Genomic DNA, 22,016 nt, shown 5'->3' on the forward strand with positions numbered 1-22,016 from the left:
GAGGAGACCAAGACAGCGAAAAAGAGCTCTCATTTCATATATGTAGACATAGATAAGTGCACATGTACATGTTCCGTGTGAAGTCGTTGTCGTGTTGTTGACACGGTCAAACTGATCATCTTTCGTGGTGGGGCAGGATAAGATTTGCACACTTTTTTTCTCTTTTCATGCTTATCGGCGTCGTATAAATGTCATGTGTGCCTAAAATCTGAGGTTGCGTTGGGCTGGGTTAAGAGGAAGAAGAAAACAGCGAAGGAATTTGATTTTATGACCGAGTCTCCTCCGCCGCGTCCTTTTATCCCGTTGTGGTTATTTCTGTGGTTTCCTTCGCCAAGTCCTCTCGACTAACGGGCCTTGACTTTGAAGGGACAAGAATACCCTGTAACGCAACAATACACTTAAAATCAGATACTTATTTTGAGGAGAGACGTGAGAGCGGTGCTCATTGTGCTCATTTATTGTTGTGTATTTTCATGTGTGGCTATTACTCTGCTCTGTTATGGCATTGTTTGTCGTTCGTAAAAGAGATATTACGATGCTTAGGGCCGCCGATGCTGCTGCTGCTGCTCATTTACAGGATGCAGGTCGCTTGCATAGATATTCCGAGGAGCAGTGAAATATGTGTGATGGTTGTGGGTGTGTACGTGTGTGACTGCTTGGTTAGGGATAATGGGCTCTAAATGGGCTAAGTGGGTGCCAATTGGGAGGGAAACAATGGGACATTTATTAGAGTAACAAGCTCAATCTCAACGCATCACTTATCATTATGTGCAACCGACTTTATTCCACAAATCCAGTCCAGGAGGAGCATCTAATGAGACGACTCACGACGACGACGACTCTCACTTTCCCCACAACATAGCAATCTGTAAGTCGATCCGACTACGGACTAATCCGACTACGGTTGTGACCTTTTATTTGTAGTGCTTGGAAGTGCGAGTGGGGTCGGTGGGTGATGGGTGGAGGCGGGCAGGGGCTGGATGACCAGGGTCGGTGAGAATGGAGACGGTGGAGGATTGGCTTAATTGTGCATTAATTGGTGGAGGAGAGGAATTATAATGATAATTAAAGAGATGGTACACACACACAATATGGAGAACAATGGGAATGATCTCGTAGGAAGAAGTGGATGGGGAGCGAGAGGGAATGAGAGACGGGACAAGAGAGGGGTGAGAAAGGGGAGAGGGTTGGCCTCTCCTGCATCATCGCCGTCGTCGTGGGGTTAAACTACCTGTTGCTCGCTCACTTACTTCTCATGTGGTCATCTTCTTCTTCTTATTCAACCCTTTCCTCGCTCTATACCTTCGTACACACAATGTATCTCGCCTATCTCTGTCCAATCCAAGTCAACTTATCCACCCTGGTTCTCTCCATGCTGGCCTAAGCTCCCCTGCCTCAGTTCGACTCAGACTCGGCCACGTTACACACCGTCCTCGCCGCCCCACACTTGACCCCACGCAAATACTATCGCTCAATAGTTATCTCCATCAATTATTAATAGTGCTGCTCTGCATATCCATCAGATTCCTCCCTCCGTCTCACACAACACACAGTTCCAGGAGAAAAGAGTACTAAAGTAAAAATAGCAGAGTGACGACTGGTGGTTGAGACAATCTCAATGTGTGCGTGATAATCTGGGGGTGGCTGCTGAATTCTGGAACATTTTGTGTGATTTGTGACAGTTTTATACACACACACATGTTTGCATGTCTGTAGAGTTTCTTTGTTGAAAAAGGACAAGAGGATAGGAGCAGGAATCGAGACGGTGAGTAAAAGTGTTTCCATTCGCGAGTGGATATATTTATTTACTTACTTTTAAATGTGTAGCACAATTTATGACACGAGTCTTTGAGACGGTGTGGTTTTTGGCGTGGTATTTTATGGTCATGGTCCAGATGCTGCCCCAACAAGGGATGGGATGAGCGTAAAGTAGTTTTTAATAAGTCGAGCGTTGTTTAAGCCAGAAAGTGGAATGTTTATGAGCTGGTGAATGAAGTCGAGAGTGAAAAGCGGTCTAATCCCGATTAAAAAGTGGAAGGCATTAGAGTTGGAATTAGAGAGAAGAGAGCGGACAGTGGATGGTTATAGCCTCAGCGTCCTTGGAGGGGATTAAGGCCAAAAGAATAAATCTCCCCAGCCTCCTGGGGTCCACCACGACCACGACGACGACCACGACGACGAAGCAGCAAGTGCAGCCAGCCTCACTTTTTCTCCTCATTCTCAAAATGCAGAAACTGAGTGCTTGCAGCATGAGAATCTTTTTGCTGCCACGTCGTCGTCGTCGCCCGCGCTTGACCTCTCTTTTTGCAATTCTTCTCTCTCTTTCTTCAGTGACTGGCACAAAAAGTGAGGCTTTTTCAGCTAATGACCAGCCAGCACGGCCTCCGGGCCAGCAGTCAGCAGCGAATGTGTACATGACAAGAAATGGTGCTAGCTTGCCTCGATTTGTACATGTTGGATGATCTCAGATGTGAACCTGGTTAATTGCAGGGGGAGCAGAGAAGAGACCGAGTTTGATGCTACCTCCCCCTCCTCCGTAGAGTGCGAGAGAGTGGACAAGATTTCCTCACCGCTGTATTCGCGCATGTCGTCGTCGACAGAGTTTGAGTCGACCTCCGACCCAGTGTCCTCCTCACCCGGCCTGCTCGTCGTGGAGGGAGGCGGAGGCAGTTTCGAGCACCCCCTCACAGCCGCAACCACGGCCATGCTCAACATCAACGGAGCCTCGGACGAGTCGCCGGGCGGCGGCTTCAACGTCTTTTATGACATTTACGGCAAGAATCTGCAAGGCGGGGGCGGAGAGCTGCTCAAGAGCGACCACCGCGGAGGGGACATTTGGTCGTAAGTACTCATTTTCTATATATCTGCATCCGTGGGAGGCATGACGAGTTCGAAGCAGACATGTAGTAGAGTAGGCGAGAGAGGAGAGGTGCAGTGGTGAACGGGGTGTCTTGAGACGAGCGGACGGAAGTAGTTCCTGCCCCATAATGACCATAATCATGCTGGTAATCCTGACCCAGAGCAAGGAGAACATGTTCCGGTGTGGGTGACATATCCACCAACAGGTTTTTAGGCAGGGTTGGCTGGAGTGGAGTCGACCTTGGCGTGGTGTGTAGTCTTCTTGGTGGGAGAGAACCCAACTTTCCAGTTTGTGGAGATCCAGTTTTGGTTTGTGGGAGTAGACGGAGTAGGTCAACCCCAAACACGCAAACTTGACCCATTTCAGTCGTCTACACTAAAATGAGAGAGAAAGACAAGAAACCTGTTCGGAAACCACATCCAAGAACATTCACCCCAAACAATAACGCTGAATTAGTCATAACACACACAACACGGCACAACAAGAACCAGCCCAGCCGACGACGACGACCACTTCCACTCCTTCTCCATCATCACCATCAGCTCATCATCTTCCAATCTCATAAACCACAAATAAGCAACTGCCTCCCATCACAATAAATAAATAAACATTGCATAAACACGTTGCAATAATATCGGATGTCTGATTTGTATCAGCATATTCTGCCGGATTGGGACATGGCCCTTCTTCATTCTGGCTGCTGCTTCTGTCGGCTAAAATAGCGTCCTATCGACGGATTTAGCTCTTTCGTTTCGCCCCGTCATGCATCATCATCACTCATTGTTCATCGCATCTCGTCATCATCATCATCTTCTTGGTCGGAGAGACGCACCTTTCTATTTTAGTCCTTTCTTTCTGTGAGGCATAAAAATGAAGATGGAGTATAAGCCAACGGCCACACGGATTATTTGCATTTTGAGAACTCATTTAGTATCACATTTTTACGCGAGCAAGCAACCTCTTCAGATTTTAGGTCTGCCTTTCTTGTGCATAACAATGTCTCCTTTTAGTCAAAGGCTGGTCTCCCCTCAGAGATTGCATTGCATGATCGCATTGTTCGTCTCACTAGTCGTCGGGGCAGGCTGGGAATAGTAATGAGTTTTAGCGAGCAAGAAGAGGATGAATTAGCAAGAAGGATAAAATGCAGCAACGGCCATCTCATCCCAATCTCAGCTCTCCCTCTCTGCCCGAGCACCTACATTATTGTGCTCACACTAATTTATGCTCCCTTCTTCTCCCTCATTCTCGTTGCAATTATTGTTGTCATTCTCGGATTTATGCATGGGACAGGGCAGGCTCGGTCCGTGAATGATGATCGTCTTTGGACCGAGTTGGTCAGCGAGCGAGCGTTTTTTGGGAGGAAAAATAAAATAGAGATGCGTTTGATTGGACTCGGCTCCAGTGGATGCAGAGGCAGCGACTTGTTTATGAGGGTCGTTTAGTTGGGCCTAACTCCGACTCGTAAATAATCTCTCCTCATGAATAATATGCAAATGAGGAGAACAAGAGAGATCACCACGGGGTCTTCTGCTCCTATGCTTCTTTTCGTCCTCCACTCTCTAACGGCTCCGTGGCATGCAAACTCCGAGCCTATTGGTGCTAAAAAATCCTCAGATGGACGGAGAATGGAGGCAGAGAGTCAGATCTGAGGGGGAAATATCGGCTGCTATTACGCTCACGGATTGCTATCACGGAGAGGGAGAAAGTGTCAACATGGAGTCGAGTGAAGGAATTGGTACTTTTACGAGAGATGATTGATTGAGTGGGCGGTGGTAATCTGCATCTCTCTCCTCCCTGTCACCCTCACCGTCGATTTACTGCCAACACTACTGTTCCCACGCCACCACCACCACCACATAAGTTACGCCACCCTTCACAGTCAAAAAAAGCATGTCACCCTGTAACATGCTATCCACTACACATTTGTCACTTTGAAAAATCTGCAACGCCACGATATGACTAACTATGCGTATCTGTATTAATGACTTTGATAAATATTCCAGCCCTGTGCAACAACAGCCCAAGTTGTCCAACTCGTCCCCCGACATGACGGAAGTGTTTGTGACGGCGTCGTCCCCACTGAACCCCAAACTGACCTCGGTGCTGAGGTCGAACCCCAAGCTGAAGCTCAACAACGGTCACAACGCGTCCAACACGGACGGCGGAGTGATCGTGGTGAAGCAGGAGGACCTCCACCAGCCCCACTCGCCATCCTCCCCCTCGTCCAGACTCAACGGGATTCTGGGGGTGGCCACGACGGACGCGGACGGCTACCCCGCCTTCGCCACCCTCAACCCCTCGCACTACGACTACTCCGGGGGTGGTGGGGTCATCTCACAGCAGCAGTTCAGCCTCAGAACGGCCTCCTCCCTCGTCGGCGGCTACTCGACGGAACCCTACTACCGCGACTACTTCCCCCCAGACTACGTCCCCTCCAATGCCACCCGGGTGATTTCAGGCTATGACGGACCCACGGGTGTGGAGAGCTACAGGGCCACCATCGTCGGAGGACCCTACAAGAACCCCGTCACCATCGACGTCAACTCCCCGGACTCGGGAATCGGGGCGGAGAGCATCACGCCGAGAGATCACTCCACGGCGCAACCAGTGAGTGTAATAACTGAACACCACTTATGAGACCTTCTCCTCCCTCACAAAGCTCCCAAATCGGGGGCAAGATGCACACCTTAACTTATGAATGTCTCTCTGGCACAGGGTTTCGACTACAACGAGATGGTGGGGCAAGGGCTGATGGGTGAAATGAGTGGGGCAAGTAGCAACGCCGGCTCGGCCACTGGTCGTTCCACGCCAGCATCCACGCCCAACCAGAAAGCCACGCGACCCTGGCATGAGTTTGGAAGAACCTCGGAAACGGATAAGATCCAGATCCCAAAACTGTAAGGAGGAATAATTATTTTTTGTGGGGCGAGATGAGAATGGTAAACAAATGATGGACATTGTCATGTGCAGGTTCCTCAACTGCGGTTTCCGCTACTACTTGGAGTCTCCCATCTCGACGAGTCAGCGGCGGGAGGATGACCGTATCACGTACATCAACAAGGGTCAGTTCTACGGGATCACGCTCGACTTTCTCCCGGACCAGGAGAAGCCCCTCAAGTCGCAAACCGTTAAGGTGAGTGAGTGAGTGAGTGAAAGAGTGTGAGAGAGGGTCGTCATTGTTACTCTGCTGAGGCTCACTGATTCTGACCGATCGTGACTGCGAGGTGGTATTGAGTCGTGTCGTAGTGTTGGGGGGCTGCCCAAATGTTTGGACACGGCGTCCCATCACTCAACCACGGCCACCACTAACACCGCTCTCGCCATTTGTAGTAAATGTACGCGCTCGCTTTTCCGCTACCAAAAAGGCCAGCCATGCACCGACCATCAGTCCATCCGTGTACGTAGCTTATTGAGTGTAATGCGTCCAGGCAGCCAGCGAGCCAGCGATTCCTTTTGTTTCTTGGCTGGCTCGTAACTCGACCTTATCTGGGAGCAATCTCTCGTAAAGTCTCAGCCTCGTAAAGCAAAGCCAGCAGAGGAAGACAAAAAAGACATGGGATCGCATATGCACATGAGTTATGGGGCTCCACTTGACCCAGCCAAACCATTCCACGGCTACTACGACCATCATATTTATATAACCCTAGAAATACGTGCATGCGATGTGTGCAGGTACGCATATGCGCACAATGAATGGTCCACCTGGACATGGTCATTCCTGGATTGGACGAGAAGAGTGAGAACAGAAAAATGTCTCAGCCTGAGGCGTCCATTATTCCTTCCCTTTAAAAATTTATACGAGGAGCAATCAAACATCACACCAAAGGACTCGAGTAGAAAATAGTGCTGTGGAGGAATTGTGGTGGGGTGACCCGTTAGATCATTAGACGAGACCCATGATGATGAAAATGTCTTTGCTGGGCCACGCAATAAAAAATATCTCTCTCTCTCTCGATTGAATTGATTCGCTTCGATTGGATGATGAGAGGTTGTGCTCACTAGTCGTACATATGCAGAGGAGAAGTATGAAATCGTATGAAGTCGTCGTATGCAGTGGTGCTTCTGCTATTGCGAGATAACTAATTTGCGGATTGGATTATTGGCTGCCGTGTGGCTGGTGTGTTCCTTTGAGCTCAGAGAGTTGACTTCCTTATTGCAACGCAGAGTTTATTTGTTTGTTGCATGCATATTCATTACCTTTTTTATGTCCTTCTCTCATCATATTTATCATATTATGTGCTCTGCCTTGTTAATTGGGCTCACGTACTTATCACCATAATGACATGTCATTTTTATCCCATTATTATTTCGCAGAGCGTCGTGATGCTGGTCTTCCGCGAAGAGAAAAGTCCAGAGGATGAAATCAAAGCATGGCAGTTCTGGCACTCGCGACAACATTCCGTCAAACAACGCATCCTGGACGCAGGTAATTTTCCACCCTCCTCTCTCCCATGACCTGTGACCGTGGTGGCGCTACTGCCGCCGCGAGCACTTTTTTGGTGGCAGCCTTATTATGAAGTTTTCCTCCTGTATCAATTCTTGTGCGGGTGAGTGGTGGTGATTTTGTGGTGGGCAGCAGGAGCAGCAGCAGAAGTCCCAGAACAGATGGATCGTACAAGAAAAGAAGAAGAGGAATGATGACCATCGTCGTCATCATCGTTTTTTCCAACATAACGGTGGCTTGGACCATCTTTTTATTTCTTTCTGGCGGAGATGAGGGTTCATCGGCCGCCTGAACTCATCGCATGAATGTAATGAATCCAATGTAATACATGTGTGTGGATTGTGACGATAAAGATGAGGGTGCCCAAAAAATGAAAAAATGACCAACTTTTGACTCATTCACCCCAGAGATCAATTCAACCAACCACCACCACCACCATCGCCAGCATCCCCACAACCTGTTTTCCACTTCAACAGTCAATCGCCAATTTGGCCATTTCTCATTCTCTCTCTCTCACATTTATTCCCGTTCTGAAATGGATGGTAGGCAGACAACAAAAGGGACTCCTGGGTGTGGTGAGTGACGCTGGTATGCAGAAAAAGTGGAGGATACACACAATACACGCCATTTAGCAAGATTGTGCTCCTTCTTCCAACAAGTGGATCAGTGGACGGAGGAAAAATAAATGGCATTATGAGATGAAGAACAAGAGTCTCAACCGCTCATTATTACGGACGGCGTATGAGCCACCATTTATTTATTTATTCCTCCTGCTGACGATGGATGCTCTCGTTTTGATTTGTTTTGTGAGAATCTGAATTTATGGCAGAATTCTCATTTCTTCTCCATCAAGCCATCCTCCTCCTCCTCGACCTTTGTATAATGCTCAGTTTAAACTAATCTCGCCTCTCCATCGCCCACTTCCTCTCTCCAGAAGAAGAAGAAGACAGACAGCGAGTTAAGGAGATCCCATCAAATAACTAAAACTATATTGCCTTCTAAATCAACCTCCACCACGGCGGACAGCAACCACCACCACCACCACCCCATTACACGTACCAACTAATTAAGCCATTGCTTAATTGGGATTAGTGTCGCTTCTCTATTAATTCTGACTTTTATTAACGACTCCACTCTTGACGTATGCATGTGTGCAAGCGAAGGGGAAGGTGCGACTGGGCCGTTGTGTAATATGACCTCTTTTAATTTGCAGACACCAAGAACTCGGTGGGGCTGGTGGGCTGTATCGACGAGGTTGCTCACAACGCCATCGCCGTGTACTGGAACCCCCTGGAAAGCTCGGCAAAGGTAAGGATACGTAGTTATGTTGTTGTAGAGATAAGCGGATAAGCCACTCCCCCGCAACAACAAGTCGACGAGAGCAGCGACTCTCGTAGCAGAACAGGTGCGATACGAGAGCGCATTTTTTGTGGCATTTAATCTTTTCATTATTATTATTACACACTCTTTCCGAGCGTCCGTGTGTATTTGGAGGAGCGTCTTCTTCGAGTGAATGCCCCTGTCTCTGGCAGAGTCTCGATGGGTTTACGACGAGCAAGAGTTTTCCTTGGGACGGCGAAGGTGGTGGGTTCAGAGTGGTGGAAGAATTCCGAGATGATGATGGGCCGTATAATTTAATCCAAGCAGATTGTGAGAATGTAATGAGCGGAAGGAGCGTGGACGTGATCTGATTCTAAATCCTCTCATATTCTCCAGTCCAGCCAGACACCACCACCAGCCTCGAACTAAGAACTTGGGAAAATAATGTACCAAAATCATGGCATTCATAGGAGATGGATAGCAGATAGCCGATGGGTGGATGGATGGACGGACGGATAAACAGCCGCATCAAAATGATGTTCATAAAAGCACGAAGAATGGAAAGGAACCCAATAATACCAGAGAATAATTGCTCTTCTCGCTCACCTCAGCTCCCTCCGTGCACTCTCCTCACCAGCATCTTCAAAAACAACAACAACAATGTGCATATGCAAACAGATAATCGACCAAGCACATCACCATTGGGCGATGTGTACCAATTTGACAACTCAATAATTCCCCTCGAGTCGTCGTCCGTTGCATAAGAGTGGAAAAAATATTTTGGTTCTGATTGCGAGCTGACTTGAAATTTTTGCGTATTTTTACAGATCAACGTAGCCGTCCAATGTCTCTCGACGGATTTTAGCAGTCAAAAAGGCGTCAAGGTGAGACACATGCACTAATCCCACCACCATGACTTTTCTCTCTCTCTCTAATCCCTCATCTCCCTGGGACAAGTCAAGCAATAAGTGATTGACAGCACATACGAAGGGATAATATGAGCTCATGTCCAATTTGCATACGTCGCGAGCAGTGATGCGATGGGGTGTCGTGGCCAATAAATGTCACCACCACCACCACAAAAATCTATGAACGTCATCCAATACGGAGCTGTTGTGGTCGTCAAAAATATGGTCATGTCACACACTTGGTTCTCTCCAAGCCAATGATGGCGTGGGGTTGGATGAGACGAGTGATGGAGAGGAATGACCACGGAGGAAATAATTCACAGGGACCGAGTGGAGTGTATCATTGGATCGAGTGACACTTTAACCTCTCGAGTTACCTGGTCCGATTAGAAGCCATGCTCATTAGCATGCGATGCAAGAGCAGTGTGAGTCGGATGTCCAAAACCAAACAACTTGTGCTCCAACGAGTGGTGGAAATAAAGAAATGGGAATAAGAAGACGACCGAGAATGAAATACGGCAATGGCTTGAATGACCAAGAAATAAAAATCACTCGCACCCAGATGCGTTCCCACGTTGGGGCAGAGGAAAATTAAAAAATGTGCTTTTACCCATTTTTATCTTGTGTCCTTCTCCCCCCTCTCTCACTCTCTCTATTTTTCTCTCTCTCTCTCTCTCACCTCCACCTCACTAAATGGAATCCTTCTTCTTGATACGTGTAATAAAAATGCAATAATAACCCTCGTCCTTTTTTCTGTCGTCACAGGGGCTGCCCCTTCACTTGCAGATCGACACGTATGACGACCCTCGCGACCCCAACTGCCCCATCTACCATCGTGGCTATTCTCAGATCAAGGTCTTCTGTGATAAAGTAAGTCTCTTCTCCTCCGCGACTCCTAAATTGCTCCACACCCACCACCCACCCACCCACTTAACTACCCATCTACCTACCCATCCATCGTGTGTGCATTGGGAGGCTAAATTTCTGCCAGAAGTGGTCGAGTTGCCACTAATTTCAGGTGGACGGAGTATTGGTAGTTTAGTAGTCACCCCAGAAATATGTAGCAGTGAGTGAGCATAGGAATGCATACAAAGTCCTGAGCGTATGTACATAAGCAAGGTCGCTCCGTGGGAAAAGTATTGCATTTTCCTCGTCAAAAATCAACAAGAGGCAACAAGATTATTAAGTACGTTGTTGTGCGAATGTCGTTATGAATCATCCATTTTTATTGGTTTCGTTAGTCATCGCCATATTTTTAATGGAGTCGGACGGGACCAGAAGCCATAACATTTTTCGATTTAATAATTACTTATTATTCTCCTTGCCTGCATTAGCACTGGCTCTTCTGCCGAGGCAGCTCTCTGAGGATGAGATGTAGTCGTAGAACATGAGCTGAAGGGTCGGTCGTTCAGTTCCACGGCATCATCCGCATTATCCATCATCCATTTTATATACGTTTCCAACCAAAGTGCGACGATGCACGCAATCATCATCGTCAACTTGTTGATTCCACCAACAATCCTTTAATTGCTCTCATGTTCTCTCTCGTTGTACGCTGTGGGCAATAAATATCAGCTTAATTTATTTGCACTATCCACACACAAGATGTGCATCGGCGAGACTTGGATGAGAAGAGGCACCCCCACTGCGACCCCTCCACGACTAATTTATGCTCTCCCCTCGGAATTAAATGCCCATTAAGCTTCATCAATTGACTTTGTGTAGCAAGGAATGGGCAAGAAGTACAGATTGAGAGCGTCGACATGTGTGCACACAGATCTACGTCGGGCTCGTCGTCAAATGGCCAAACAACAGATATGTACGACAGACATGAGCCAGCCGCATGATTGATTTGTCCTCACCAAACAAATGCCATTATTACGAACGTACGTACATGTGTAGGCATAATTATCACCACACTGACCATCACTTGACTTGGCGAGGCAGGTATGCACAATTTTCACAATAGGATCAAGAAGAAGTGTCCTCTCTGGCAGAGAGATTATCCAACGGCGTGTGATGTGCGATAGAAGGACTGACTGCGAGATGAGAGTCTCGTAAATCGTCGCAAAAAATGGCTCAGCTCGTCATTGGTCCTCCATTGTTTGACTCCACAAATAACTCGCCAATCAGATTCAGTAGGGGATGAGATCCTTCTTCCTTCTAGACCCCGTCGTCCGTCGCTAAAATGAGAAACTATGAGTATTAAAAATCTATGAGTATCTATGATGTAGTCGTGGTGGAAATGGGATGCTAAAAGAATGTGATCCGCCTCATCGCATCGTCCAGCCAGGTGATCATCATATCCTGTCGAGAATTTCTTTCGGTGGGAATTGGATTGGCAGGCGAGAGAGATGAAGCGTGTATAAATACGTCCGTATTTGTACACGGTCTCTGGTCTGAGGGTGAGAGAGATATTCATGCGGGTTAGTTGTGGTTGGGATGGATGGGTGGATGACATTTTGATGCGTCCTCAGCAGGGTCCCTTCTCCACTTGAGCGACGTGGAAGCGTTTTTATCCCATGTTATAACCTGCGATGTAAAGTGTCAATCAGAGTTGGCAGCTTAATTTGAGAGATTTAATTGGTTTCCGAGTTATTAGAGAAGATCGAGAGAAGGTTATTACGAAGGTGCTCGTGGTAGCAGAGGCAGCAGCAGCTCGTAGGCAGCAATGCCTTCGTCTTCTACTCACACATGCTGATTATTATTATTATTATTGCTGCATTACCTGCACTCCTGATCTGATGAGGAATCTGATGGTGCTGGCCGCACATTCCGTCACGATCTCTAATTCGAATTAATAAGAGGGAAATGTGCGGAGGGTGAGATTTCTCTTCCTCCGTCTACCTCGTCGTGGGGTCATGGAATATGTCGTGGGGTGGTTCTCGTGGTGGTGTGGGGATGACCGTCTCATCTCCTCCTCCGCCTATTCCGAGAGTGTGGGGAGAGTGGGTGGGGAGTGTTACGACGCTCATGAACGGCCCGTGTGTTTAAATCCTCACTCTCCTTTTCTAAACTGAAGGGGGCGGAGCGGAAAACTCGGGACGAGGAGAGGCGCGCCGCCAAGCGCAAACTCACCGCGACCGGGCGCAAGAAGCTGGACGAGCTCTACCACACAGCCACCGAGAGGACGGAATTCTACGCCATGTCCGACCTCGCAAAACCACCCGTCCTGGTAAGCAGTCCCATTTCATATATGACAATGCATGCAGCAGTTTAATTGGAGAGGAGATGTGATCATTCGCATCTACTTTAATCTGGTACTAATAGTTTTATTGTTCCCACAGTTCTCACCCGCGGAGGACCTCGACAAAGTCAACGTAAGTGACACACATTCAGTGACTATCGATAAGTACACATTCTCACTTCCCAAGAAGCGATGTGATCTCAGAGAGAGAGAGACGAGTGAAAAATGTGGAAATAAAATAATGAAACGCGTCTCTGTGTGGAATATGTAATCCATCCACGACGACGCTGTTCATCTTATGCGGAGGAGAGAACAATAAAATGTTTTATGGGGAGCTGTATGTGGATTCTGTGGTTCTTGGTGGATGGCTTGGCTTTGGGTAATTTGGTTGGCGATGGGAATCCACTAGCGAGTAGGATATTGCAGAGGAGAGCGAGTTGCTGTGTGTGCATAGTCGTCGTCGTAGGAGAAGAATTGATTTGGGGCCGAGCAATAAAAGGAATAAATCACTTGTTTTTCGGAGTCGCAGTAAAAAAAATGGACGAAACAACAGCATTTAATCTCTCACCCCACCTGAGCGGAATACTGATGAGGTGGTGATGGTGGCCGAGAGAGATGAAGCCAGCAAGAAGGGAAGAGAGTCAGGCAGTTCGAGGATGGATGAATGTGAATTGGTGCCAAGTCTGGGGAGGACACTTTGGGCTAATTGGACCCCAAACTATATAATAATATTATAACCCTCTCTCTCTCTCTCTCCTACAACATTCTAACACGCAACAAACTTGAGCGTCGTCGTCATTGCCATTTCTTCTCGTTTCTTGGTACTCACACAAAACGCCACCGTTCTTGTTGGACACACACACACACAAATACATACCATCCAATCTGCATGAATTCTCAATCTCACATAAAAATGGATGGACTATTTTTATTACTTTTGTATTATTCTCTATATCCACTCCGCCGCCATGTTTGTGGGCTTCTGACGCTCCTGCTCCCTCTTAAAATGCACTTGCTCCCTATTTATTAGTTGGCTGCTTATCTAACTCTGCCTGCACAATGTATGAACGACTGCGAACAAGCAATCTTCCTCGTTGCGACTGAGGTTGACGTTGTTAAATTAACAACGTCCACATTTTGAGACTGCTTCTGCTCTGGCTTGGTTTCGTTGTAAGTGATTGAGTGGGATAATTGATTTGATTGGGAGTATTTGCATAATGACATGTATCAGTGGTCACATCGATGCTGCTGCGCTCCTCATTCATCACTATGCTGCTTCGATAATATGCTCCTCATTTGCATCCACTAATGGCTTCTCTCTCTCTCTCTCTCGTTATTGGTCTTTGTCGTGTATTTGTTCTTTTGTATTTTATGATTGTTGTATTATGGTTGCTCATTCCATTGTTTTAATTGTCTCTCTCTTCCCCTCTTGTTTTGCATGACAAACAAATAGTTGACGCCACTTGCCGAATTCCACGGCTATTACGGAGGAGGAGGAGGAGGAGGAGGAGGCAGCGCTGGGGGAAACTCTGACCCCGGCTCAGACTCGCCAAACATCAATTCAAATCCTAATGTTCCAAATAATGCGTAAGAACATGGAATTTTATTTGCCATTATTTTATTATCCCTGTTATCGCACTTTCTTAAGAATGACATGCGTGTCAAATTAACATGAAAATATGTGTCACACCACCAACCACCCCAGAAAAAAAGTGATTGTTCTTGTTCTTCTTGCCCCCACTGTCCCGTGACCATAAGTGTCTGTCCTTCCACAGCTCTTTCTCTCTCTTGCTTTCTCCTGTCTTGTAACTCGAACTTTGTCGTGTGCGTTTGTACGTTCGCATCACTCACTGACCGAGTTCCGAGTGAGTGCCGTCCTGGTGCGGACGCTGCTGTCGTGGTCGAGGTGGCGGCGGGTGGGAGGAGTGAGTGGGTGGGGCGTGTGTGCATGATCAATTAATTCTCCAGCTATATTAATCTCTGTGCATCTGTGCATTTGTTCCCGAGTTGAATCTGCCCCCACCCACCCACTCTGACCCGACAACCACTTTTCCTTCACACACAACAACCCCTACGTGGTTACTTGTTGGTTGCAGCTTTTACCCCTTCGGATGGAGTGAGGAGGGAGCAACTGCACAAATGCACAGATGATGATTGGTACAAAAATACGCTTATATTCCCAACAACGACCACCCAGCATGTCCCACCCACCACCAGACCTCCAGCTTAACCTCAAATCCTCTCTCCCAAATCCAGTCATCATCATCATCATCATCATCGTCCCCCCGGCGGCGGCAGCAGCAGCAACAGGAGCAGCCCTTCCCCCAGACCAGTTCCGCTCAAGTTTCACCACAACTTCCCTCTAGAGTCGCCCCCACCACCGACACCCCCGCCCCAGCCCACACAACAACCCTCCATCATCGTCAGGACGCCCATCAAGCAGTAAGCAAACCAATTCAACAAAACTACTTGCTCTTCTTATCAAACTGTCCTTCCTTCCCACAATAAAATCTGTTTTCTTCCTCAACTCTGTCGTCCCCATTCGCGGAGTATACGTTTTCCTGCCCCCACTACACATGGGAATAGGCCAAAGAGTAGTCGAAATTGGGCTCATGTCCAGAGTCAGAAGTGGTGAAAGGACTACTGAAATTCAGTGACTATTATGATTTCCTCGTGGTGGTGGTGGTCCACACCCACTTGGAGCTATTATTGGTTAGCTGTCATCCTCTCCTTGTGGTGAAACATGGCCGCAGCCAGTGCTGTGAGAGAGGATTGATGAACTATGCATTGTGCTGCATAATGATTAATCACTTTTCCACTGACTCTGGACATGACTTGCCATTGGTTCATCTCTCGGGATGATGAGTGGGAAAGGCACCCTCTCGATTCCTCTCGCCCTTCATTCAATTTGGTTTATTAAGTGAGACTTGGTGTTCCAGGGAGAAGAATCAGCTCCACCTGAGCATGACACTCACGAATGGTGGCAACAAGGACTCCTCCTCCAATAATTCGTCCACCTCCATCCTCCTCGACCCTCACAACCCCCACGACCTCGACCACCACCACCACCAACACCTCCAACAACAACAGCACCATCACCACCACCACCAACTCCAGCAGCATGACCACCACGACCCCTTGGGCCAGCAGGACAACAGTGGCGACCCTGACCTCATCATCCCCATGAAGCGCCTCCGCTCCTCCATGCCCCCCTCCTCCGAACGCCTCATGATCTACGTGAGGCAGGAGGGGGAGGACGTCTTCACTCCCGTCCATCTCGCACCCCCAACCACGCTCGGACTCCTCGCAGCGGTGAGTCTTCTGACCTAACCAACTAATTAACTAGCTAGCTACGCATTATGGAAATGCGCATAGGGTTTAGGGCGAGAAAAGTAAACATTGTGAACCAAATTTCAGTTGGAGGACAAGTTCAAGATATCCATGGGCTCGGTGAAGAATCTCTTGCGGCGGAGTGGGAAAGGGTAAGCAAATTATCGGTTGGGTTATCATCACTGACTTGAGAGAACGTCTCACTTTCTCACATTGCCCATGACATGAGTTGGCCGTCGTCGTCGGTGCTCTTCCCTCATTGTTGTGCCTGCGTCTCTCTTGTTGATTGAGCCCATTGTTGTTGGTGGCTGTATTTTGTTGGGTGCTTGGCGGTGGTGCTTCCACTTTTTGGCTTTTGAGCTACTTTTGCTGGTGCTGCTGAGGGTGATGATTGTGAAGGTGGTGGTGGTTTCGTTTAATTAATTCTGGTCACATCCACTCTTTTTCTACCTTTTCTGTTATCTCCCCGTGATCGGCAAAGAGATGCAGATTTGCATATTCTATTCTTCATTGGCCGCTCTATCACCGCTCCTCCTCCAACATCTTTATGGCCCCACTGACTACAACATCACTCCCTCTCTCTCTCTCTAGCCTCTATCTCCGGCCATCTCCAATTATCCAAATTCCTCACCAACTTTTTTATTTTCTTTTTATCCTTTCTTTTTATTCTCCTTCCACTGCTGCGAGAGAGACCAATTTACGGATACCTACCTGTGCACTTCTTCTCCCCTGCTCCTCTCTCCCATCGGTCAACGACTGACTCTCTGACCACCACTCGTCCATTCGGCCGTGGAAAAAACCATACTCTGATTGATGACATGACACCACCAGAGAGATTGCTATGCCATATTTATGACCCTCCTCTTCCCGTAATTGCAGTGTCGTCGCTAAAGTGGACGACGAGATGTTGAAGCATTACTGTCACGAGGACACCTTTCTTCTCGAAGTGAAGGCCTCCGAGAACGAGGACGCTTTCGACGTCACGCTCGCCGAGCTCTGCATGGAGATGGTCGTGGATGACCAGCAGCAGCAAGTCCACGACCATAACGTCATGGGCCACGGTGGGGGCGGGGGTGGTGGTGCAGGTGGGGACGACGACGGGAGCAGTGCTGGTCTCATGATCCTCCCAACTCAAGGAATCCATGAATAAGTAACAACAACAGTCGTTCGATCAACATCGACAACTCTTCCTGTGATTCTCTAAAAAACAATTAAATAATACTTTTGATACATATAAATTACAACACAACTACCAAACATGAGCTTGTTAAATGTACATAGTAGAAGAACAGACGGAATATTTTGATTTAAGAGTTATTAGCTAGCGTGCAACGTCTCTCAAAAGAGCTTCTTGTGGTGCAATTAGAAAGAGTATAAAATAGTTTCTATTTAATAAGACTAGCCGTTAGCGGGTGTAGCCATATGCACGTAACTAAATAGATGTAGTACATATAATAGATGCATATATTAATTCTATTCGTAGTGAGAGGCTACCAGTAGATTTGAGGGGCCCCCACCACACCGCAAGATGCTAAATCCTAGTGTCGGAGGGGGCGGTGTGATGGAGACCCCCTCTCATTTATTCCTAATCTTAACTCCCCGTGTACAAAGTGAAACACCAAACGCGGGAAGAATCCCCATCAGTTATTATTCTGTGTTCTGTACAAAATCCAGTATGAATTTTTTATAAGGTTCCCCACCCCCTAAGCTGCTACCCCCTTTCGCTTAGTAGTGACGATGATGATGATGATGATTTTTGATGATATTTTATAACACGACGACAGCTTTAAACAACCGGAAGTGTAGTTTAATACTCGGGAGCAGTGCCTACCTAATGATATTACAGATGTACATAAATAACATAAATACAAAGAAAATACCCCAAAGCCCAAATAGATGATCGAGTGCCATAAGCAAAATAAAGTGCCCATCCATATAAAAATCCATCCACACATGATACGACTATTTTTATGCAATACTAGACAGGTAAAAATCGCAGATAACATAATTTATACAGAATTGAACAGGCGAAGGTATACAAAAGGTCAAGCATACATAAGTTGCGCCTCGTCCGCCGCCACGCCAAATATGTAGCAGCCAGCAGTGTCAGTTAGTGCTAAGTAAGTGCTACCTGTTAAACCTCTCTCTCTACTAAAATATCAGTGTCTCTCTAAATTAAGTACTTAAGGTTTATTGTCAGTGTGTAATAATAATAATAGGCAACGAATTATTATCGTAGTAATTATTGCCCCGTGAGAAGGGCTCCCATAAATATGTGTACAAAGACGCCCTTTAAAAATGGAATATTATAAACATTCGTTAATTCATGATGCTACCCAAACGTTCAGATAAGAGTTATATCAAAATAAGAGTACTATTCATTAAATAATTCATTCCTCCGACTCAGAATGCATATCACTGATATTATTTTCATTATTGAATCGCCATTAAATGTTAATTAAGTTGTTGTTAGCGTTTGTGAATAAAAATAAATACGACACATTTTAAACAGGTTTTATCGGTGTATTATTTACTTATCTTCATCACGTCTTCATCATCACAACATATGGCGGCCATTTATTATACGAATACATACTAAATTAGTATTACTAATGCGTCTCATTTTGTGATTCTCTTATCATTCTCTTACTTGAACAAAATTCAATGCGGAATTACAAGTATATTATTTTGGAACTATTGACAATTTTCCATGAACGGTCCGGGTCGAGTGCGCTCAAGTCTGACCCTGGTCAACCATCAAACACAATTCCAAAGTAAAATACTACACCGTCCGTGCATTTACATCCCATAACTATCCTAATAATACTTGAATTGTCTATTTTCATACTGCCAGGTAAGAATCCAGCACCATAAATAAATATTTGTAACAATTAAGCAACCCCAGCGTATGATTCTCTTCTGCGGATGTGCGCATGCACCCTCGCATGACAAATCGAGAACTATTAATTGACAATCGTTTGTGTAGTATTATTTAGTTACAGTATTTGGTTGACATACATCTAGTAGTGGTAACAATATGAAGGGACTTGTGTGTTGCTGGATACTTGGTTACTTGATGGGTGGGTGGGTACTTTAGTTTGTTGGATGTTGTCAGTCTTGCTTCGGTCGCCCGGTCGTGATGCACTCACATGCACAAGTGTTTCTAATCGGAGAACAGGAGGTAATTTTTCAAAAGTGGGGGAAGAGGAAGGTTGCACACGCCCGAAATTTTGATCGAATTGAGAATCACCGACCGACACAAGGCCTGCAAGTTTTTGGCTAAATAGACAAAAATAATTGTCAGCGACCAATTTTATACACAGACATGATTTTATTGCTTATATGGCTTATGTGGAGTGCATATGTTTCACTGTACCTCCATCATACTGCACAATCCGAACCTTCTTCGTGGATCCGTACACATCCACCACGGCATAGAGTGGGGCTGAGGTGAAGGGTATGTCGAGAGAGGAGGGTCCTTGATCCTCTCCGTTGATAATGAAGTGCATGGCTGCCCCAAACTCGCTCGTCGGCACGAACATGACACCGATTCGTGACCCCACGTCTGTCGGGAGTCCGCCCGGAGGGAGGCGCGGCTCTCCTCCGTAGGGCAGGAGGGTGTTCTCGTGAATGAGCCCACGTGGTGTGCGAACCATGGAGCCTTGACCTAACATAAATTAAATAAATGCTATTAATACTGCGACGACGCTGGGTGTGTTGATTTCACGTCTGCACTTACGATGAACCACTCTAGGAAATCGCTTGTAGTTGACCAGATTTTGTTCCGACTCGTCCAAAACTTCCTCCCTGTCCTCGACTTCTTTGATGCTTGCTGAAATGGCTGTTTTAGTGATGGCGTAGGCCCAACTTGGTCCGATGGGGATGAGATCAGGGAGGGCGTAGAGGGGGAGGTCAAAACGGGAAGATGGGTCTTTCTGTGTCAGGCCCAGCCGGACGTAGCCACTCCATCCTGACTCGTTTTCTTCAATCTGGATCAGAAATATCTCCCCTGGGGCCAAGGGTCGTTCTGAGAAGGTGAGGGCATTGGCGAACGAATTTTTTCTTGACGCCACCACCCCATCTTCGTCCAACTCAATGTTGGAGCCGTGATGAGGATGGAAACGCATGCAGCTGCACAAGACGTTCATCTTCAATCTGGTCACTGGATTATTCTCCCTAATCAAACAAACCACATAACAATCAACGTTAGCTTTCAAATGGTAGTCATTAAACTCTAGTCATTATTACTTAATAATTGGACTAAATTAAATGAGTGTTACCTCTTAAATCCCTCCGATCATCGAGAATGGTGAGATAGTAATATAGAAAAGAAACGTACGTGTGTTCTTCTTGTCCTGCTTTAGTTCCAGTTGTTCTTCGCCCACATCTGTTGGCGTCCCATCATTTTCCGAACGAAAACAAGTTTGTGCTACGTTGTGTAACAAGTAGAATTCTGAGAATTATGCGCCGCCACGACGGAAAGGAGATCAGGCGGTGCTCATGCTCAACATTTGACCAACCAGACACACTCCTCGGCTCCCTGACGTATGCAGTATTATGCAAGCTCTTTTATTCCATGCAAACAAAGGCATATTCACAATGATGCATAACATACGGACGGATACTCACTTATTAATAGACTAAGACTATTGTACAAAATTCGGAATTATAAAACCACACAATGAGTGCTAATGTCTGTAATAGATAGTTGGTATGTGCATACACAAATAAATCAAGGTTAAGGAAACAAACTATTAGGAAAACTTCCAAAAACATCCATCCCGACAGGCTGCCCAAATTGAAGGGGTCACGGGGTCAAACACGCAGTCCAACACTGTCGATTTTAGTTGCCCAAACGTACTGTGACGAGATTGCATCCGCCGTGTGTCGTACAAAATCAACTGCGGCATGAAAACATGGACAAATAATTGTTTCTCTCCTCTAATTTTTCAGTCATGTGAATAAGTATGCAGTGTTACCGAGTTGTCCTCACATCCGGTCGCAATGAACCGTCCACAGGGTGAGAGCGCCGGTCTCGCAGGGGGTACGAATATGGCAGCGTTGATATCGCTCAGTCGAAGGACGGGAGCTCCGAGGCGGAGATCCCACAATTTGACGGGGTCGAAATACGAGGGGGCGGAGGTGAGGACGATATCGGAAAGGTGAGACGTTTGTACGCCACCCAGCGGCGCCTCGTTCAGCCGGATGCAGGTCACGGGTTTGGAGTGAGCGCAGCGGACGGAGAATGAGACGCGCTCCGCATTCACGTCCATAACTTGAAACCCTTTGTTGGACAGACCTGCCAGGATTTGAGCTAAACAAGGAGGAAATTAATTGTAGAGTTTGCTGTTACGAATTTAATGCAACTTATATTGGATGCATTTACACGAGAGGAACCGATTTGGTGCAGCCACGGCCGTAATGCTCTGCGCGTCTAGTGGGAATGTTGCTGCCAGCCGTTTCTGAAATTTGAGAGTCGCCAGCGGATTTGAGTCCTCTCCATCCATCTCACCAATGGCGTACAAGGCGAGAGAACTCTGTTGGGGTTGGAGTACGAACTTGTCCATGAAGTAGAACTGGGTGTGGAGATGTTCGTTGAATTTGGAGCTAAATTCCCAGGAGAGCAATTCCTTCCCGTGACGCCACGACATGACTCTCGTCCGCCCATCATTGCTGCCAACCAACTGCACATGCACACACATTCTGAGTTAGTCACCTAATCCGAAAATCAGTGCAAGGTCACGCCCATTGATTGGTCATACTCACGAGGAGGTTGGAGTGAAAGTTGAAATGAAGGGACGTGACTCTGCCGACGTCTTTGAAAGTCTGGACCGTTTCCCAGGACGGGTAGGTTTTCATCACGCCGACAGGGCTGATGGAGCCACCCCCCGCAAGCACGGAGCCATCTGGGGCCATGGCGAGACGGAGATAGGAGTGGCCACCCATCAGACCGCTGCTCAGCCTCAG

At 47.1% G+C, this 22,016-nt stretch overlaps 2 protein-coding genes across 7 annotated transcripts; one reads left to right on the top strand and one right to left on the bottom strand.

Moving 5' to 3' along the window:
* The first annotated feature begins 1,246 nt into the window (after positions 1 to 1,246).
* Positions 1,247 to 18,558, top strand: LOC110858293 (protein grainyhead). Of its 4 annotated transcripts, none has more exons than XM_035858828.1 (16): positions 1,247 to 1,765; positions 2,491 to 2,841; positions 4,864 to 5,467; positions 5,576 to 5,757; positions 5,831 to 5,993; positions 7,175 to 7,286; positions 8,518 to 8,612; positions 9,452 to 9,508; positions 10,298 to 10,402; positions 12,552 to 12,707; positions 12,820 to 12,852; positions 14,173 to 14,306; positions 14,976 to 15,161; positions 15,659 to 16,031; positions 16,137 to 16,201; positions 16,929 to 18,558. In XM_035858828.1, the coding sequence occupies exons 2-16, from the start codon at positions 2,585 to 2,587 to the stop codon at positions 17,197 to 17,199; spliced, it is 2,793 nt and encodes a 930-aa protein (XP_035714721.1). In that variant the 5' UTR covers positions 1,247 to 1,765; positions 2,491 to 2,584; the 3' UTR covers positions 17,200 to 18,558. The 4 variants fall into 4 exon arrangements, with proteins under 4 accessions (XP_035714721.1, XP_035714720.1, XP_035714722.1 ...); XM_035858827.1 differs by having other exon boundaries at positions 1,248 to 1,765; positions 4,864 to 5,473; XM_022106989.2 differs by having other exon boundaries at positions 1,249 to 1,765; positions 4,864 to 5,473; positions 12,555 to 12,707.
* Positions 18,557 to 22,016, bottom strand: LOC110858295 (neuralized-like protein 2). Of its 3 annotated transcripts, none has more exons than XM_022106993.2 (7): positions 21,816 to 21,948; positions 21,436 to 21,733; positions 21,029 to 21,363; positions 20,389 to 20,950; positions 19,789 to 20,225; positions 19,426 to 19,716; positions 18,557 to 19,328 (listed from the first exon to the last, which is right to left on the bottom strand). In XM_022106993.2, exons 5-7 carry the CDS (start codon positions 20,195 to 20,197, stop codon positions 19,213 to 19,215), a joined length of 816 nt encoding a protein of 271 aa, XP_021962685.1. In that variant the 5' UTR covers positions 20,198 to 20,225; positions 20,389 to 20,950; positions 21,029 to 21,363; positions 21,436 to 21,733; positions 21,816 to 21,948; the 3' UTR covers positions 18,557 to 19,212. The 3 variants fall into 3 exon arrangements, with proteins under 3 accessions (XP_021962685.1, XP_021962684.1, XP_035714723.1); XM_022106992.2 differs by having other exon boundaries at positions 20,330 to 20,950; positions 21,816 to 21,947; XM_035858830.1 differs by lacking the exons at positions 18,557 to 19,328; positions 19,426 to 19,716; positions 19,789 to 20,225 and having other exon boundaries at positions 20,330 to 20,950; positions 21,816 to 22,016.

This window comes from Folsomia candida, unplaced genomic scaffold (assembly GCF_002217175.1).
Source record: "Folsomia candida strain VU population unplaced genomic scaffold, ASM221717v1 Fcan01_Sc021, whole genome shotgun sequence".
Lineage (NCBI taxonomy): Eukaryota > Metazoa > Arthropoda > Collembola > Entomobryomorpha > Isotomidae > Folsomia > Folsomia candida.

Coding starts and splice junctions, on each gene's coding strand:
- LOC110858295 (XM_035858830.1), bottom strand. CDS start 21,995: ATGGGTGGCCACTCCTATCTCCGTCTCGCCATGGCCCCAGATGGCTCC. Junction 21,734..21,815: donor ACTTTCACTCCAACCTCCTC/GTGAGTATGACC, acceptor GTGCATGTGCAG/TTGGTTGGCAGCAATGATGG. Junction 20,951..21,028: donor CCGGATGTGAGGACAACTCG/GTAACACTGCAT, acceptor TTCATGCCGCAG/TTGATTTTGTACGACACACG.
- LOC110858293 (XM_035858827.1), top strand. CDS start 2,585: ATGTCGTCGTCGACAGAGTTTGAGTCGACCTCCGACCCAGTGTCCTCC. Junction 12,853..14,172: donor AGGACCTCGACAAAGTCAAC/GTAAGTGACACA, acceptor ACAAACAAATAG/TTGACGCCACTTGCCGAATT. Junction 16,202..16,928: donor TTGCGGCGGAGTGGGAAAGG/GTAAGCAAATTA, acceptor CCGTAATTGCAG/TGTCGTCGCTAAAGTGGACG.